This window comes from Arachis hypogaea, chromosome 3 (genome assembly GCF_003086295.3).
Source record: "Arachis hypogaea cultivar Tifrunner chromosome 3, arahy.Tifrunner.gnm2.J5K5, whole genome shotgun sequence".
NCBI classification, from domain to species: Eukaryota; Viridiplantae; Streptophyta; class Magnoliopsida; order Fabales; family Fabaceae; genus Arachis; species Arachis hypogaea.
Genome location: NC_092038.1, coordinates 138,566,060 through 138,586,441, shown reverse-complemented (window position 1 = coordinate 138,586,441; position 20,382 = coordinate 138,566,060). Strand labels below are relative to the sequence as shown.

The window sequence follows — 20,382 nt, the reverse complement described above, 5'->3', positions numbered from 1 at the left end:
CAAATATAAGCCTAACTTAGTAGTGTGGTATCGGCCACTCAGATTTGATAATGAAATATTTATTTTAATTTTTTAAATTGGTTTATGCTTTTCATTTTTTTTTACACTATTTAGAATTAAAAAAAAAACCCTAAAAGATACAAGATTAACAAATAAAATGAACAATCATGAATGGCATGACGGAGCCCAATCCTCTATGCATGCTGTCACAAGGATGCAATGTTTTGTTCATGAATGATGAGGGGTCATGAGAATTTCAATGGATCTTAGGAGCAATTTCCTTTTCTGACTTTATTTGGTGGTGGCCTCAACTTGCAATGAGTTTGTAGCAAGATACTTAAAGAAATTTGTATAAGATCAAATTTAGATAGTCAATTGTACTAGAGAGAAAAAGATAGTGATTTATATGGTACGGTTAAGAAGAGTACAAACCAAGTATATTCATATTAACCTTTTCTACTTTGATGTTGTTATATTTTTCAATCTAATGTAGTGATTATTATTAATTTAGTATTATTATTAGAATGCGAGTTCATAGGAAACCTGTCGATGTATCAGACCAACGGTAGGGCTGAAATTATTAACACCGTTCATACCCTATTTTTGCCGCCAAAATACTTATGAAATGGACCCTTTAACCTATTTATTCTTCCCAAAATTAAAATAGGATAAAGTAATAGACATTCACGTTGTGGACAAAAAATCATGTTGCTTAAACAACACTACTGGTCAGTTTTATGTGCTATCATTTTTGCAGACTTTATTTATTTGCACGTAATAGCCATGATCGATGAATTGGCTGTATATACGTACATTATTGGACATTGGTCATATCATTGTCATTATTTTTTAATCAATCACCATAAATTTACATTAAAATCAGCCATTTAAATCAATTATCAATATAAAATACACATTAAAATATAAAATATATACTAAATATAAATTAATAATTTTAAAAAATAATAAAAAATATTAAATTAACAAATTATTTTATAATTAAATTTATTTTTTTTTTAATTTTTAACTGATTTTTATTATATTAATAAACTATTGGATCAATACGATTAAACTTAATTACTAAAACTTGTCATGTAGCATGGTTACAACAAAAAAAAAATATTCAAATAGTCTAAAATTATTTTATCTAGTATTTACTAAGGGTTAAGTATGTTTTTTACTTTTATGGTTTAACCTGAAAATCAAAATCGGTTTTTACGTTCAAATTCATCCCTAATGTTTAATTTGGTTTTAAAATCATCTTTTGAACAAAAATACCATTCTCTAACAATTCTTCTCTAACAACCCTCTTCACTAAAATACATAGTTTCTCTTCTTTTTCTTCATCCAACACTTCCATCCTTTTCCAACAACGCTCTTCACCGTCATCTTTATCGCCTTCACCACCTTTTTTTTATATCACTACTCTTTGCAGTCTTGTTCTGATATTTAGGTAAGTACCACGGTAAGAAAAATGTTGAGTACCATCGAATTTTGTGTCGATTCTAATCCGACGATATAAACCTCGTCGGTAAATGTTTATTGTCGCATTTTGTTGTCTGCCAGTAACTTGCGGCAAATTTAGCGACAAATTTAGTTTTTAAACTACGAATATCTAGTACCAGTTATCGACGAATTTTTTTCGACAGTAAATTTAGTGCCAAACTATTTTGTTCTCGCATTTTTACCGTCGGATATTTTTGCGGGAGAATCCGACGGTAAGTTCAATTTTTTTTAAAGATTTTTTATGACATTAGTGGTGAAATTCTTTTTTTTTTATTTAAATTTATTTTTGTACAATTAGTAGTTAAATTCTAAATAATAGAAGTCAAATATGTTAAATTATCAAGTGCACGAATAAAATGAAAAGTCAAATAACAGAGGATATGATACAATTAAATAGTGTATAAAAAAATCTTACTCACTAAAAGTCGTCGTCATCGTTGTCGTTCCGCTGGTCCTGCTGCTGAGGCGACAGCCTAGGCGATGATGTCTGTGCCCCTTTAGCAACGCCGCTACCACCAGTACGTATCTGATCCTCGTACGGCACCATGTTCCGCTTTATCTGTTAAAGCCGCTCTAGCTCTCGCCTCTACTCCAGCCTGAGGTTATTTGTGTCTGTCATGCGTAAGAGGATCGCCTGATACCTCTCCTCAAACTCCTGCAGCTGCTGAGCTTGTCGGTGAAGGCTTTGGGTGAGGAGCAGCACCTGTTCCCGCAAATCGATGTTGTCCTCGGGATCGATGGGCCGACTGGTGGTAGATTTGGATGAATGTCTCAACATGGATGTGCGGAGGTTGTCAACAAAGAATAATCCGAGCCCATACACGCGATTTTTGTACGGCTCGAATGCGACTTTATGCCAAACCCAATCAGGATCGACGGCTGGTGCGGCAAAGTTGCTGCCGTTGTCTCCAGTACGCTAAGATTGTTGGATTGCGGCCTCCAATCTTTTCGTATAGGAGTCCTGTATAACACATTCTATGATTAAGGTTGCAGTTAATTTAAAAATGGCATATCACATGATGTTTACTCACATAATGATCCGTGGCCCGCTGATTGGCAAATCTCTCTTTGTTGTCCTTCAACGTGTGGGTATACTTGAAGGTCTCCGTCATCGTCACCTCACGATCCAACGACTTGGACTACACATTTTGAAACCACATGTTAAGTCAAGTAATAATGACATTATATTAATACTAAACAAACTTAATAACAAAATAAAACAAGTTACTTACCAGCTTGGCCTTTATTTTCATGAAAGTCGCTAACCCATCGTTATACTTCGACGAACTAACTGATGCTTAGCTCTGTTAGTGAAATGGCGACGGTTGAACTCCTCAGGTCTCCCAATGAACGTACAGTGACTTCTTAATGTTCGAGCGAAGCCAAATGGTGAGATGGTCGTGGTACTCACGTATGTACTCCAAGATCTGCTGAAGCCGTCTAGCCATCTGATGGTCGAAGATCTTCCTAATCATGAGATTGTGAGTCTTGTCCCATATAAATTTCTCTTGCAGAAAGAAAAACATTTAGCACGAGTTAATCAGTGCTGATGCCCCATAACTGTCGACGCCATCTTCCAACTTGACATATAACTCGTGTATTCTCACTTCCAGAAAACTTCGCCGACAATGAAACAAAACCTGCATATCTTCATCGGACCTTATCACAAATGTTTCATACTTCACATCAGTTGACACAACCGCAATAGGAATTTTGTAGAACAACTTCTTTGCCCACTTTGTCCCACACACCCCCACCTTTTGTAATATACTGGTTTTTAGCTCTGACAACGTATTTGATGATCAGATAAAAACACTCACTGGTTCTCTATAAGTAAACTTAACACCGGGTCTTTTACTTGAATTTTTTCAGAACAATGCACTAGAGCTAAAAAATTCTCCTCACTCTCTATTTGTGAAAATGACACTATACTACTCTACCATTGCCTCATATTGGGTATTTATAGACCCTCTCTATATAAAGAAACCGCTATAGGGTCACACGGTTTCTAACACAACACAATTGAAAAGAAACCGCTATAACCTCTCGCGGTTTCTTTATGGTTCGATTTTCTCAGAAACCGCTATATCCCTTAGCGGTTTCTGGTCATCACGCGTTCCAACATTAATTGCTACATCTTGTAGCAGTTCACGTTCAATCTTGAATTCATCATAGCTTCTCGCGATTTCTACAGAGATGTAAATGTTATAAATGTGTTTGCAGTTTACAAAAATTGTATTTTGGTAATTTTGATCTTCAACAATTTAATTAAGTAACTTTTTCTCGAAATAATTTATAAACTTCGATTATATTTATATTTTTTTAGAAATTCTGGCAGAATTTCATCTATAACTAAAATGCGTCAAAAACTACATCTATCAACAATTTACTTAAACAGTAATATCTATCAACAATCAAGAATTATCAAACACAATAAACAGTTCAAACCTATTAAACTAAATTAAAAGTAAAAAAAAAACTTTAAGAATAATTTTGATTTTTGACTTAGGAACTAAAATCATATTTAATCCCATTCATTAATTATCACTAAAATAATTATTATAATTTTAAAAACTATATATATAAAAGTATGAATATTAAATTAAATAAGATAACTTTAATTGTTATCTTTCTAACATTATTTTAGATAACTACATTTGATATTATAGATAGTTAATTAGTCATTTTTTTAATATAGAATTATTTCTTTAATTTTTAGTTTTAAAAAAATTTAAAACTAAAATTTAGAATTTAAAATAAAAAATTGATATTGGTTAAAAAAAAAATTTGAGTCTCCAAGACTCTTTACAATTAATCAAATTGGACCCTTCACACCACCTAAACTCGTACCCTTTTTTTACAAAGTCGCACCGTTTTTTTAATTAACTGCAGCTGTTAAACTCGACATATAAAATAAATAGATTAATTGATTTTTGTTCTCTTTGTTGTCTCTCAATTCATTGCCACCAAAGTCAATGAAAACTAAAACAACCACTAAAACATTGGTATGGTAATGAATTCATAGGAGATAACCTAAACTTGATCTGCAATAGCAGGTTATTCTGTTCAAGCTCTTAAATATATTGGAAAATTTTAAAGTACATCGATATATTGATGTTTCAGTAATTTTTAATCGTTGATCTTAATTGTAAAAAATATATATAATATATAAAATTGTATCGATATATTTAAAAACTTTCCTAATGACATAGTGACATAAGATGCTCCTTATTAGTGGACATATCTGCACCAAATTCTAATATGAACTATGCTATTTTTGTGTTTATACAAAATAACAAAAGAGGAGTGCTAAATTTTAATAAAAGTGCTGATCCTTAGACTTTTTAATAACAAAAATCAAATAATTTATATGATTCAATAGATAAACTATGCCAATATTTTCCAAGGTCTAAGGTTCCGCATACACCGAAATTCAAAGTATACTAGTTGTAAAGGCATTTATTTTTCTAAAATATTAATTGTAGTTTGTCTTTATGAGCAACTTCTTCGAAAGAATCGTGATTACTAACAAGTTGTCTTTTTCATTATTCCACAAAAAAGGTTCTCTATGTTCAGTGAATCCTTCCAAAACAAACGAATTATGATATTTTAATGATATACTATATACAAAACAAAGAAATATATATATATATATATTATTATTCATCTTCCAAAATTGGCATTCCAAAGAAGGGAGGGCGTGGTTTAGGATTAATCTTTTTCAAATAGTTAGGGTGGGTCGGTGAATATCCTCAAAATAAAAAATTTGCATGCATTTCATTGGTTATATTATTCATTAAAAAAAAAAAATCCTAAATTCATAGTAGGTAGTACTTGGTGTTATATATGTTTGATTAATTTCACATATATGAAGATGATTAGTCCATGATTGCGGGGGTGGTAGCCAGCCAGATCAGCATGTGCCCAGATCAGATTAAGACACTACTCTTTAACATAGTTGGTTCTTTTTGGTTTAAATTATTAAGAATGATATGTGAATATGTTATTTTTTATTTTTTTAAATGATTGTATCTATTTGTTTGACTTATTTTTGGAGCCATATAAGTGATAATTATCGAATAATATGAGATAAATTGGGTTGTGAAAGCTAAATTATGAGCAACAATTATGAGTTGTGATTGTTTGTGTCAGAAAAATCTTAATATTTTTTTGACTTAATTTTTAAATTATAATTTATGATTTCCGAATTATAAGGACCACATCATATACAATGTTATGTTGTTTGAAAAATACAAAAGGTTTTATATTTTTAATGTGAACAAAGATGAGGTATATAACATTATCTCAAGCAACATTAGACACGCCAGAAAAAAAGCATCCACTACTATATTGTAATATGAAATAATGTATATGTTAAGCACGTATTGTGTATAAAGGATCATGTAGCTTAACTAACTTTGATATGGGGTATGGTACTTCACACATGGCACTCTTTGGTTTCTTTGGCATAACCACAGGTTGTGTTGGAAGTTTTTTTGTTGCATAAAGAATAGCCACTGATTCTGCTGCATATGTACCAACCTTATGTCCATATCCATTTGTTATTATATTGATGACATGCTTAGCTTCCTAATATTTGGAAAATTGGATTCAACTGATTTGTGTATGGCGATTTTGCATGATGGAGGGTCCCACTATAACATAACTTGAACAAGAATCAGCCATGATGATGATTGCTTTTTGGCTTATTAGTTAGGGAATTAGCTGTATCAATGTGATTATTTTTGCAATCAATCACTATGATATATTAATTAACTAATTGAAATTAGGACTATGATTGATATATAGTAAGTCAAGTCATGAGTCATGACCACGGAAAAGTTATATTATATGGATAAGTTTATTATGTTCCATTCCAGAAAAGAATTGAGGCTAATGAAATTAGGGGGTGGCAATATGTACCTGCGATTATCCAATTCGATCTTATTCGATCGTGGGTTGGGTAGGGTGCGGGTTGAGTCTCAATTCTACTCGACCAATCCGCACTCTATATATATTTATGTTATATACTTATATAAAAGGATCTCGCTAGGGAGACAATGGATTATTTGTACAATGTATACAATGGGACAGAATGAACATCTCCCATACTATCTAGAATAACCATCCGAGTACTAGCGATAATAAACATCTTCCCAAAAACTTAAATTGATTTTGGGATTCACCAAGACTCAAACTCTTGACCTTTTGGATTTAGCGCTCTAATACCATGCATGATACCACTCATCCCAAAAGCTTCAACTGATACGAAAAGGTAACACTAATGATTATATCTCTAATACTCTCTAAATTTCCATTGTATACATTTATCAGTATTACATTTTGCAAAGGAAAATGAATGCAAAGCTAAATTTTTTTATTTTTTATTTTAATGTCATCAATTCCTAATTAATCTGTTTATTTTAAGTTGATTCTATTGGACAGTTGTACTCTTGTGGAAACCGCAAGTGCAAGGGTAATAATAATGAAAACATTATTAGTCACGTGGTGACTTCTTTCTTGCTTTCCTTTGTTCCAGTCCAATGCATCTTGCTCAAATGACAGAAACCGAAACCAAGGCCAAAAATTCAAGCAAGGTAAACAAAAAGAAAGAAAAAGAAAAAAAAAAAGAAAAAAAAAATCATTGCAGGCAGAGAGTGTTTTCTTTGTTTGTTTAGGTACAGAAGGTGTTGGAGTGCTGTTGTGCCGGTGAATTTTTTGTTCTCTATTATTCTTATTTATATTATTGAGGTGTCACGGACCACCTGCATTATCTTTGTACTTGATCAAAATTCCATTCGGGTTTAAGATAGTTGCAACTTGCAATTTTGCAATAAAAGCTATTCCATAAGAAAAGGTTAGATAACACACATGTAAATTTGTTATATATACTCATATTTTCTTTATTAAATCAATATTTTTTTTTCAATATTTGATTAGGTCTATATATTTACATGATATGAATTTTATACCTTATCTAATATTTAAAAAAAAAAGTGTATCAACTCAATATATATATATATAAAAGAGAAATGAAAGTGCACATTGGAGAGCAAGGAAGGATGGCGATGGGGCCAAGTCCTTATTTTGTTTGGAGCTTTGCAAGAAGCAGAAGGTAGTTGTTGGTCATCATCACGGGCACACTCTGATGCATAGTTGGCTGTGGATAAGTCCAAAGTTGGCGTAGAATAGAATGATTGAAAGTGTGTGTCCATAAGGTTTGTTGGATTTGATTATTACTTTAATTTCTTGAAATTGAAGTAATCTTAATTGGTCTGCCTTCACAGCCCACTTAATCCATCATTGCTTCTTATGGTAAAAGTGAGACCCTTTTCAGGCATGGACAATAATAATGCCACAATGTTATAGTAGGTAGTGTTTGTTTTGAGAGACTGAAATTGGAGCATTGAGATTTAATATTATATTTGATAAGCAGAGACTGAAAAACATACAAAATTTTAATATCTTCATAACATGGAGACAGAGAGACTGAAATTTCTGATATTGAAAACTGAAACTTTAATAACATTTCTTTTAAAAAACACTTTCATTTAACTTTTTAAATTTTAAATCTATTCCTCAATTTTCATATTTATCTTAAACTAAACATAATACTTAAACATAATTCAGTTAAGTATATTTTACACCAAACACAATACAAAGATTTAATTTAGTTTTAGTCTCGGTCTCAGTCTCACTCTCCCTTCAAAATGCAGCCGTAGTTAACATTATTTTAATTTGATCTCTGTTTCTCATGATATCAAAATAATTGGTTAAAAATAAAATACTTGTGTCATTTTGGAAACCAAAGAAGGAAAATTCAGTTGAATAGAATAAAATGTTACCCCTTTTATAAAACTTCCAATAGACCAAACTAAAGTGAAAATGTTTAGACAAGAAAGTTGTTTCAATTATTATTAACCATGGGGGCAGGGTACAGAGAGAATCAGAGTATGGAAAGAGAAGTGCAAGGTAGAGTGATTGATAATAATGTTTGAGTTTGGGACAGTTTGATTCGTATCTTTGAGCAAGAGGAGGATCTGAAGGATCTGGTTGAGCTTCATTTATCATCAGAATAGTATTGTAGTTACATTGTTTAGTAAGCTGAAAATTTTGGTATGAGTGAAAGTGGCATAGAGCCAGACCAACTCAACTCCTCTAATCAAATTTAAAGACTTTTATATTAATTTGTAACGCTCTGTAAGTTTATTACCAAAGTGTCCCTTTTTTTATTTTTATTTTTTTTTTGCCATGGTAGCATTTTTCAATTCTTTTCACGTCACGCATAAGTCGCTAAAGAAAAACGGATATTTGATTCAGAAGGCGCTAAATCATTTAACACTTTTAGTGCAAAATGCTAAAATAAATAGCACTAGATTGTTAAATATCTTCTAAGTCAAATGCACTTTTTTGTTTACCTACTTTTACGTGACAAGAAAAAAATATATCAACAAAAACAATTTTACATATAAGTAGTTTAAAAAGAGTAGTAATTTGATATGAATTAAGTCACCAAAAAAAATTGATATGAATTAAAAAACATTATATGATAGGAAATAGAAAAAATTAAAAATAGGGTTGTATTTGTCCTTTAACGGAGTCAAATCACGAGTCTAAAAAAAATTTGAACAGTTTTGATATCTAAATAAATACTTTTATTTTATTAAAAAATAGATAAATATTAAATAATTAATATTTTTGTACTTAAATTAATACTAATTAATTTTTTATTTTTATACTAAAAATATTAGTTCTTTATAAATTAAAAAAAAAAACAAATAAATACTTGAACCATTTTAAGGTCTGAGGTATCGTAGTTTTTCCTTTTCTGGGTCTGTAGACATTGATGAAGTTTTTGGTCAGACCATTGTGAATTTTTTTTGGGTATTATAAAGGGCATGAAGCCCTTTGAGGTTCTATTTGTTGCAAATCCATTTGGGGGACCAATAAATTAATTGGGCCAAACAAGACAATCTGAAGAAGGTTTTTCCCACTACAAAAGGGCCAAGTTTTCTTGTTTTTTTTTGGTTAATTCTTTGTCAGTTTTTTACTTCTCCCCTTCGTATAAGTCAAAAAAGAAGATTAACTGCAAATAGCTTACACAGTAGGGATGTCAATGGGGCAGGGCGGGGGCGGGGGATGCCTCCCTGCTCCCCATCCCCGCCCTCAGATTTACTCCCCATCCCCGTCCTATTCCCCACCGTGGGGGAAAATTGCTCCCCATCCCCATTCCCCATGGAGCCCCATTCCCCGCGGGGACCCCCATTCCCCATCTACATAATAGTTCTAACTAATTTTTAATTTCCATATGAATAGAGATACAAGTATCTATCTTATACAAAAACTGAAAGATTTTATACAAAAAGTCTAAATAACACGATGGTGACTTCTTTCAAAATAACGCAATGGGGAGACGCAACGACGAGCCAAAGAAAAAAGCAGTGGACGAGGTGGGAGACGCGACAACAGAGAGGAGAATGGACACGACGGCAGAGTTACGAAAAGGAACGCCGCAAATAGAAATTACGACGCGGTAAGGGTGATGGCACGGTGAGGTGTGACGATGCGGTGAGAAGGGTGATGAGGGGGTGGCTGCAGAGAGGTTGGATGGAGTATGGTCAGCTTTAGGGATCTCTGAATTGAAGAGAGGTTATGCAAATAAAGATTAGGAGTTTTGGGTTTCTATATATATGTGTGTATGAGAAATGACTAAAAAACATATATGAGAAATAAACTATTAAGGATAATTCAAGGAATTCATAAACTTCGGGGAATAGCGGGGACGGGGTGGGGATCTCCGCTCGGGTCCCCGCGCCTGCTTCGGGGGAATTTTGTCCCCCATCCCCATCCCCGCGGGAAAAATTCCCCACAATCGGATCCCCATTCGGGCCAGTCCCCGCAGGGATCCCCGCGTCTCGGGGAATTTTGCCATCCCTACTTACACAGCATTCGCTCTCTCTCCATCTCAAAGCGTGCGTTTGGTTGGTGTCTCCGGACACTAAAGACATGGACACAGTGGCACATGTCCACCGTTTGTTTGTTAAAACACAAATTTATGATGGATACGGTGGTACATAAGTATACACAAAATACATGTTTTTAGTGTCTTTCCATTGAGCTGAGACATTGAGACACAACTTATAAGACACAAAATTTTACATTTTTATCCCTTTTTTTTTTTTTTAAATTTCAACTATGTCCCTAATTAATCTAACCCTAATTCCCCTTTTTCTCTCTTATTGTCTTTTCTATTTTGTGTTTCTAACCCCAAAATCCTTCCAACCTCCACGTTCCTTCCTCCATCCTCCTTCTTCCATGGCTGTGTCCCTCCTCCACACCACCGCCATAGCCATTGCCTCTCCTCTCTTTCTCATCTTCTTCTCTCTTTCTCTCTTCGCATCACCACACCCATCACTCTGCTTCTCCTTCTATTGTTGTATCCCTCCATACCGCTGTCACGGACCGCCACCATTGACGCCCCTTCTTTCTTTTTCATCCTCTTTTCTCTTTCTCTCTTCACACAGTCGCACCTATCACTACCATGGGTCATCATCTTCGGTCATATTTATTCATCTACATTCATAAGGTGTTGTCCAGATCTGTTCATCTCCACTATTACTTAAATCAATTTCATTGAGAAAGGCAAAAAAAACCAAGAAAGTCCAAAATAGTAGTCTATCATTCTTGAGATCTGTCTTCTCATTTTCGTTTTTTTTATTTATTTCAACCTGTTTCCGTTTTTTTTTTAATAAGAAAATTGAATTACTGAATTGATGAATAAATGAAAGTTGAAGATAGTATTTTGCGATGAAGTTAAAAAATTGCAGGTGGCAGTAGTGGTGATGGTAGAAAGTTATGATGGCGGCAGCGTTAATGTTGGTAGAAGATGATGGTAGATAATTAATAAGGATAAAATGGACATTTAAATTAAATTATTATGTCTTGTACACTGATGCCAAAAACGTTAAAAAATTTATGTCTATTTGTGTCTATGTCTTTTGGTATAGTTGTGTCTGTGTCTATATGTTCTGAAGACAGTAACCAAATGAAGCCAAAGGTCTCGGGCTCAAATCCTACCAACTGCAACCGAGGAAAAAAACATGGTAAGTATGTGAGAAGTGTGTGGGTGTGTATTGTGTACCTAGAATTGAGGGTTGTCCAATCCACCGACCAAAAAAAAAAAAAAAGAAGATTAACCATGTCATGTAGTGGCAAAAGTATTTGGCTCAAGCTAAAGCCAATCTAAGGGTTGGATCTGATTCTAAATAATGATGGAATATATTTTTGAGATCCTTATCCGACTCTATATATAGTGAAATTATACTATTTTCAGGCCACACTAAAATCAGGTCTTGATCGAGTGAAGTTCAGGTCTAGTTGAGATCTTGATAAATTTTATGTCAAAAAATTATGATGCACTCATTTATAAAAGAGGAAAAAAATAACAGAGAAGTTAATAACCATACTTGAATTTGAATTTGTCCATAAATTCTAATTTCATACTTCTTTGATCTATTTTCTAATTCAACAAATGTGATTAAAAATAAAACAATAAGCTTATAATTAATATAACATAATATTGAAATTAATTTAAAACATATATACCTTTTTTAGTCCTCCTAGAGTATACATGGACCGGGTTCATCTTGCCCCAGACCCGACCATAAATAATGATCGGATCTAATTTTGAGTAGGGGTGTTTATGGGTCGGGTGAAACCAGATTTGATGTGACACAGACCCGACCCGAAATATATACCGGGCCTATTTGTTAGACACGAACCCAGCCCTAGACCCGATGAAACCTAAACACTTTCGGGCCACGATTATATCGGGTAAAAATCGGGTCATTAACATTACATTACCTTGATATCTTCTTATAAGCTAGCATGTGAAAATATCCAAATTTTCAAGACTCCAACCATTATTTGACATGGTAAAATTCACTTAGAAAAATATAACAAGAGCCAACCCTTCTCTAAAATTAAAGCATAACCACAATCAATACTAATATTGTCTAATAACACCAAATATTTAAATCAATACAAATAACACAATATTATGCATTAGTCTAAAGTCTTATGCATTTTAACCATAAAACATTAATTTATAGGCTTATAATGACTAATAAGTAATAACATAAAATATTAAGGTTTACAATACTTAAATTCTATATAAGAATAGCCATCATCCATCACTAATAACACAAAATATTAATTGTGTATGATGACCGAGTCACCAGGCTGGATTCGGGTGACCCGAGCTATGACCTGAACCCGACCCAAAAAAATGACCGGTTCTATTTTTGAGACCCTTACCCGGTCCTAGACTTGGTGAAATCACACCAAATTAGTCCCTAAAATGTTTGGAGTCGGGCCGGACTATGCACATCCCTAATTTTGAGACCCTTACCCGACTCTAAACTCGATGAAATCACACCAAATTAATCTCAAAGTATTCGAATCTGGACCAATTCTTCGAACCGAATCGTATTATGTGCACTCCTAAACTACACAGGTTCGAATCCAAGCACTCGTAGTTAGGTTAGTGTATGTATTGGTATGACCAGAAAAAAAAAATTAACTGTCTCTTTCGGGTTCGACATCTATTCTTAATATATAAAAGTAGATAGATAAGTTTATCCACAATACTTTTAAGACATCTTTCTCTTTTTACTAATGTCATGTCAACAACATTACTTACTTGGCAAAATTTTAGAATCGACCACTCAATTTTTCTCAAATCAACTATTATTTCCAAATCAGCAAAAAAATAAAATATACAAAAAAATATACAATAGAAATATATGCAAATTAGGCTACAAAATTACCAATGACAATAATTATAAATTAATAGTGTCTAACCAAATTTGTAATCTATAAGAATCCATATTTCTATATTTAATTATTTATTATGTTTTATCATTATAAACAATACAATAAATTTATAACCCCAATAATTAATTTTTTTATTTCTATAAATAACTCATTAAATGTAGTAAACATCCATATTATAAATGTCATAATAATCTATTAATCATAATAAATTTCACGTTACAAATATTCAAATTCCATATTATTTGAACTACTTATATAAGTCTCTTATCACTATTTCTTCAAATAACATAAACTTTAGCACAAGAAATTTATTTTTGCACTACACAACATCTCAAACTTATTCAATTGAGTATCATTCTTTGGACAATATCACTAAACAAACAGACAATTGGTTTATAAAGTTTGCGTGGTTCGTCTATGGGAAACATTAACACCCACAAATGAAGAAGAGTCTCTTTGCTTAGAAATGATTATATTAGATGAAAAGGTACAAAACAAACATATTTATTATATTTTTAAATTAGATTTACGAAAAAAATACTTTAATTATTTTTTCTTTTTATATTATTTTATAATACTTTATATATATAATTGTATTTTAATATCGTTAAAATTATACTTCTTTCAATATGCTATTCATTGTTTCTTTTTCTAATAACTTAAAAAAAAATAAATGTAGTCAATTTTTTTAACTAATTATTAACTATGATTTACTAACACTGCAGAGAACATCTCTTCATGTAATTGTGAAGAGAAATATGATGAACAAATTCAAACATTTGTTATAAGAAGGAAAAGTCTATACTCTATTATTTGTATAGACCAATTAAAAGTACAATAAAAGCAAACTTTTTACTCATAACAGTTGAAAGAAAAATAAAAAAAAAACTTATTAAAAAAAATTTTAAAAAATAACTTATTAAAAAAAATTATTCTTATTAAATATAACTTATTCACTTTATACTATTTCAATTATTTTTATTAAAAATAACTTATTCAAACAAAATTCTACACATTTTTATTCTTTTTATTATAGATGTTATTAGAAAATTACATGCACATAAAGAGATTAAGGAGAAAGAAAACCATACAAATTCAAGACACATCTTCAGAATAAGAACATATATGCAAAGATGGAACAAACAACACAATAAAAAGTGCTACAACTTAACAATTCATAAAGAACATGCATTCACAAGAATCTACGATAAAAAGAAAAAAACAACAACTCTAACAATAACCAATAAAAAAGAAGGATGACGAGCATCATATAACAAAACTAAGTCCATCAACTAAAATAAATACAAAAATCAAACCACCAAATAAAAATATCATTTTGTACAACTCCAATATCAATTTTTTTTGTATTACAATTTATTTTAAATAAAATACCTTTTAAATTTAACTTTAATTTACGTATATTTAATTTAATTTTACAAAACATAGCCATTTTTAATATTTATTACAAGGTCTCATTCTAATTCACCAAAAAATGAGAATGAAATTTATTTGCTTGAGAGAATTGTACACTTTGTGTGTCCCAGTAGTCGAGTACCTAAAATGTTAGATAAACAATAATTATCTTGAATAACATGAATAACCACCAATCAAATAAAAATATACTACATCTTAATTTAATGCTACTAATTAAATTTAAGATTAATTTATTCTTTTAATTCTATTAATTTACATTGTTCACACATTATTCAAAAATATTATTTTAATCCTATTAATTTAAATTGTTCACACATTATTCAAAAATGTTGTTAGTTACCTGTGCTTTCCTATTAGTTATTACAAAAAAAGAAGATTCAGGTTTTGTAGTTTTATTGTCTGTCTTATATTTTTCTTTCAGTTTTTCATTTTCCATCTGAATGAATATCGCTTTCTCAGCTCACAGTGCTCATAAATAATTCATAAAAAAATGATAAAGCAAAGAAAAAGACGTCAAAAAGCAAAAGAAAGTGGAGCAAGAAGAAGACATTTATCATCAGTGTGTAAAAGGATGCAACTACGTTCGTTCGTTGGGCTCTTGGGTCTCCCCAACTTTGCGAAAGTTGAACTCTTGAACCTCCTCAACCTCTCTATCTCTCTTCTCAAACAACCACCATGACTACATTTTCAAGCTCCAGCCTGAGATTTCAAAGAAAGAAGAATTAGGAGTGGAAAAAGGAGGGAACTTGGAGCTACCCATTCTTCCTTTTTTTTTTGGTTTGTGCTTTTTCACGTTTCACTGTTTTTTTTCTTTTGGTCAACGAGGTCAACGTGTTTTGAGCTTCACGTGTATCATGGGGATCAGCTTTTATGCATGAGGCTCTCATGAAATGCTGCGGTTGAAGAAAGAGGATACAAAACATGGAGCGAGTGGTTTCATGTTTAATGGGATTGGGACCGTTTCTTCTTTATGCAGCTTTGGTATTTGATGTTATGCTTGAGGTTTCTGGCAATCAAGAAGGTTTGCTCCTCTGCTGGTTTTTGATTATTACATAAATGTCCTTTTCCATTTAACAGATTCTTTGAGTTATGACTTATGACCATGGATTTTAATTTGTCAGCTGTGTTACTTGTTTGTTACTCGGTGATATGTTTGACTAACAAATAAAATTAAACTGGAGGAGTTAATAATATGTTTCATGCTTTTGAAATATTTCACCAAGGCATCACACCATGTATCATTTGGCTTGAAAGTCATTGCAAAATTTAGAATCATGAACCAAGTGTGACTTTTTGTAGGACTTCATTTTGAATAGGATATGAGTATGACATTGCAACAACGATCAAATTTGATATCATCATCACTTCCTAATGCAGGGGGAAAAAAGGAATGAAACTTGTTTTGTTTTATACTCCAGAGTCCATGTTATTTGACAACAGGGATGTCTGCATCTGAATCTTGTTTCTATGACAGGTGATGCCCTGAATGCATTCAAGACTCAGAGAGGCTTGAAAGATCCTAATAATGCTCTTCAAACCTGGGATGCCACTCTTGTAAATCCTTGCACATGGTTTCATGTCACTTGCAACCAAGATAATAGTGTGACCAGCATGTAAGTTATTTATGTCATTTTACCTGTGGTTTTATGTGCTCTTTGTGTACATAGTGAAACGTGTTTTTGTTTGGTCAGTGATCTTGGAAATGCACATATTTCGGGTCACCTAGTTCCAGAACTTGGTCAACTTCAGAATTTGCAAAGGCTGTAAGTTCAGCAACATATGGTATTCAGAAATAGTTGAATGGCTGAAGAAAGCGTTATAATGTCATACAAGCTATAAATACATTTTTTACTTTAAGATTTTGACCAATTTCTTACCGTTCTTGCATCTTTTAATTATTCATGGGAAATTTTACCATGGAGTTATTAAAATATTTTTCTTTTCAATGACAGGGAACTTTTCAATAATGACTTAACTGGGCCTATCCCAAATGAGCTTGGAAATTTGATAAATTTGGAGAAGTTGGATCTTTACTCAAACAACTTAACTGGTGTCATACCAGACACATTGGGCAACCTTAAAAATTTACACGACCTGTACGGCAAGCTTTCCTTTATCCAGCATCTTTAAAGAAGTCACCTCTACTGAAGATGCATAATTATTTAATTCCACCCTGATGAACAGTATATTAAGGGGTTTCGTTACTCTATTAATAGTTTATGAGCAATGCTACATGGCCAGCAAATATTATCATTTTTGGCTAGCACTTAGTCAGTCATAATTTGCACCCATATTTAGAGACGTTTTGCACACAAGAAGTATATAATTTTCACCTATATTTACTAGAGTTTTGCACACATGAATCAATACAGTTTGCATCCATGAATCAATATAATGTGCATCCACGTTTTTTAGAATTTGCACATATGAATTAGTAAAATGACAATTTAATATTTGTGCTGGCAAAATGCGGGTCAAAAATACTAAAAGTTGCTGGCCCCCAAGAGTTTCTCATAGTTTATTATCTGCAAACTAATTAACCCTGGCACTGCTTCATGAATAGGCGTCTCAACAACAACAGTTTGTCAGGAAAAATTCCCATATCTTTGACCAATATTTTGACTCTGCAAGTCCTGTGAGTGTTACTCCTAATTCAGTTTAAGATGCCTAATTAATTAGACTAGTGTCTTATATATTATTTAGTGAATCTGACATCATGCATTGTTATTTGGAAATATAGTGATTTATCATACAACCAGTTAACAGGAAATATTCCAGTCAATGGTTCATTTTCATCATTTACCCCCGTCAGGTTGGTCTGAATTATTTGTTTATGTCATGTTAGTACTGAGAAGTAAACCATTCCATGGCTGCTAATTCTGAGTTTCACTCCCCAGTTTCGAACATAACCACTTGAATGAAACAACAAATCCATCTCCACGCTATGTTCCACCACAAAATACCACGTCAGGTTCGTTGATATTTGTTTTATTGTTTGTGATGTATTGTCTCCTTTTTTTCTTGGGCACAGGTGATGGATTTAATTTATCAGAAAAATTGAAAAGCTATGCTTAATTATATGTTTTCTTGTTTGCTTTCATTCTTGCAGAGAAGATCTCTTGTCCTACTACCTCCTTGTAATAATATATATTTTTTTAATTTCTTCTTAATTCTCTAAATGCTTGTAGTTAAGAGTGCCATCGGAGCTATTGCTGGAGGAGTTGCTGCTGGAGCTGCTTTATCAATTGCAGCCCCTGTGATTGTAGTTGCTTACTGGCTACGAAGGAAACCACAGGATGAGTACTTTGATGTTCCTGGTTAGTTCACTGGTGAAAGCTGCATATGGTTTCCATTACTGATTTACCAACAATTTGTGTTTTTTATGAGCAGCTGAGGAGGATCCTGAAGTTCACCTTGGTCCACTTAAGAAGTTTTCTCTTCGTGAGCTGCAAATTGCTACAGATCACTTCAATGCCAAAAATGTGTTGGGAAAGGGTGCGTTTGGTAAGGTTTACGAAGGACGCTTAGCCGATGGCAAGCCAGTAGCAGTGAAAAGACTTAAAGAGGAACGCGCCTACAGTGAGGACTTTCAGTTTCAAACGGAAGTGGAAATGATTGGCGTGGCTAAGCATCGCAATTTGCTTCAGCTGCTTGGTTTTTGTATGACTCCTACTGAACGCATGCTTGTGTATCCTTTGATGGTTAATGGAAGTCTAGCATCTTGCTTAAGAGGTACCCTTATTCATCCATTAAGGTCTTTCTTTTTTTGGTCCTCTAAGGAGGATTGATCTGATATTCATCACTTTCATTATTCAATGAGGCTTTCCTAGGAAAGAAATGACTCTGTCTTGAAGTAAAAACATTGTTTATTTATCATATAGGAAATTTTTTTCTGTAAAAGAAAGACCAACATATATGTCATTTATAGTTATTTGGCCCGTGCTGAAGCTATACGGATCTCTAGTATTCTGATATAGATCTTCCTTTTTATATCATTGTTGTGTAATTGTGTTTGTGACCTTTCTCTTTTAGGAAAGTTGTGAGCATGAAAAAACCATGATGTGTACTTGTGTCCATTTCTAAATAGCTCAAAAGCTATAGAATGTTCTTAAGGTAAACCTCAGAACTCATATTCAATATTATTGTTTTTTGTTGCAATAGGGCGTGCGCCATCAAAACCGCCGCTTGGTTGGGCACAACGGGAGTCTATTGCGCTGGGATCTGCTAAGGGGCTTGCTTATTTGCATGAGCATTGTAACCCGAAGATTATTCATCGGGATGTTAAAGCTGATAATATATTGCTAGACGAACACTTTGAAGCAGTTGTTGGAGATTTCGGTTTAGCAAAGCTTATGGATTTTAAAGATACTCATGTTACCACAGCTGTAAAAGGTACAATTGGACATATAGCACCCGAATACCTTGGAACTGGAAAGTCTTCGGAGAAGACTGATGTTTATGGATATGGTGTGATGCTTCTTGAACTAATAACTGGACAGAGGTCTTTCGACATGGCAAGGATTGCCAGAGATGAAGAAATCTTATTGCTTGCTTGGGTAGGCATTCAGTTTGCAAAACTATAATTTATATCATCATTGCATTTTCATGGTTTTAACTTGTACTTGAATAAAATACCAAAAAAAAAAAAAAAACTTGTACTTGAATAGCTTGTGCTTTTCTTCTATCAGTTAATCTTTTCATCGCACGTTTTCCCTTTTGTTATAGCATAACCAATTTCCATGTTGTTTCATTGGCTGTTTCCACGTGTTAGTGACAATGATTAATGCTTATTTTTGGAAATTGACATTGTTTTGGGTTCAGGTAAAAGGGCATCTGAATGACAACAAGTTGGACAAACTGGTGGATAGTGATTTACAGGGAGACTATAACTTAGAAAAGGTGGAGCAATTAATCCAAGTGGCCATATTATGCACACAAGACTCTCCTATGGATAGGCCTAACATGTCTGAGGTAGTGAGAATGCTGGAAGGTGCTGGTTTGGCTGAAAGATGGGAAGAATGGAAGAAAAAGGACAAGATCCGGCAAGAATTCGACCGCACCCACCGTTATGTTGCCAATTTGAGGAACCGTGATGAGTCAACCTCAAATGCCAACATGGAACCAGAACAACTCTCAGGTCCTAGATGATGTTTGGATGTTAAACCAGCAAGCAAATACACAATGCTGCCTTGATTTGCTTTATATTTGTGCATATGGTTTTCATCCTCTGCCTTTGTTTTATTTTTTGTGATCTTTATGTCCAAAACGCATAGCCTTCATCAATTTGTGATTATTACAGATAAAATAAGAAATTTGTAGCTTGTATTGGGTAATGAAGTGGTAAGGTGAAACAATAGCCCACAAGTCTTCCATAACTTTTTGTCATTGTATGTGTCACTCACTCTGTTAGAAATCTTCCAATATAATTTTTTGGAAAATTAATAACTAGATTGTTCTAAATTAATTTGTTATAATTCATTATTTTTTATTTATGTAAATCACTGCAACATATGTAAGATATACAGTTATTAGAATTTATACGTAATACATGTATCTTACATTTGCCTCTATTCAAAGTTCAAATCCATGGTGCATTGATTTAGCACC

At 32.8% G+C, this 20,382-nt stretch overlaps 1 protein-coding gene across 7 annotated transcripts; it reads left to right on the top strand.

Moving 5' to 3' along the window:
• Positions 1-15,194: 15,194 nt before the first annotated feature.
• On the top strand, positions 15,195-20,239 carry LOC112734463 (BRASSINOSTEROID INSENSITIVE 1-associated receptor kinase 1). 7 transcript variants are annotated; one of them, XM_072233670.1, is made up of 12 exons: positions 15,355-15,552; positions 15,641-15,796; positions 16,250-16,388; positions 16,467-16,538; positions 16,728-16,871; positions 17,339-17,410; positions 17,516-17,587; positions 17,673-17,746; positions 17,964-18,092; positions 18,166-18,507; positions 18,937-19,331; positions 19,597-20,239. In XM_072233670.1, the coding sequence occupies exons 2-12, from the start codon at positions 15,697-15,699 to the stop codon at positions 19,921-19,923; spliced, it is 1,866 nt and encodes a 621-aa protein (XP_072089771.1). In that variant the 5' UTR covers positions 15,355-15,552; positions 15,641-15,696; the 3' UTR covers positions 19,924-20,239. The 7 variants fall into 7 exon arrangements, with proteins under 7 accessions (XP_072089773.1, XP_029147657.1, XP_072089771.1 ...); XM_072233673.1 differs by having other exon boundaries at positions 15,376-15,552; positions 16,075-16,388; XM_072233672.1 differs by having other exon boundaries at positions 15,195-15,796; positions 16,075-16,388.
• The last annotated feature ends 143 nt before the right edge of the window (positions 20,240-20,382 follow it).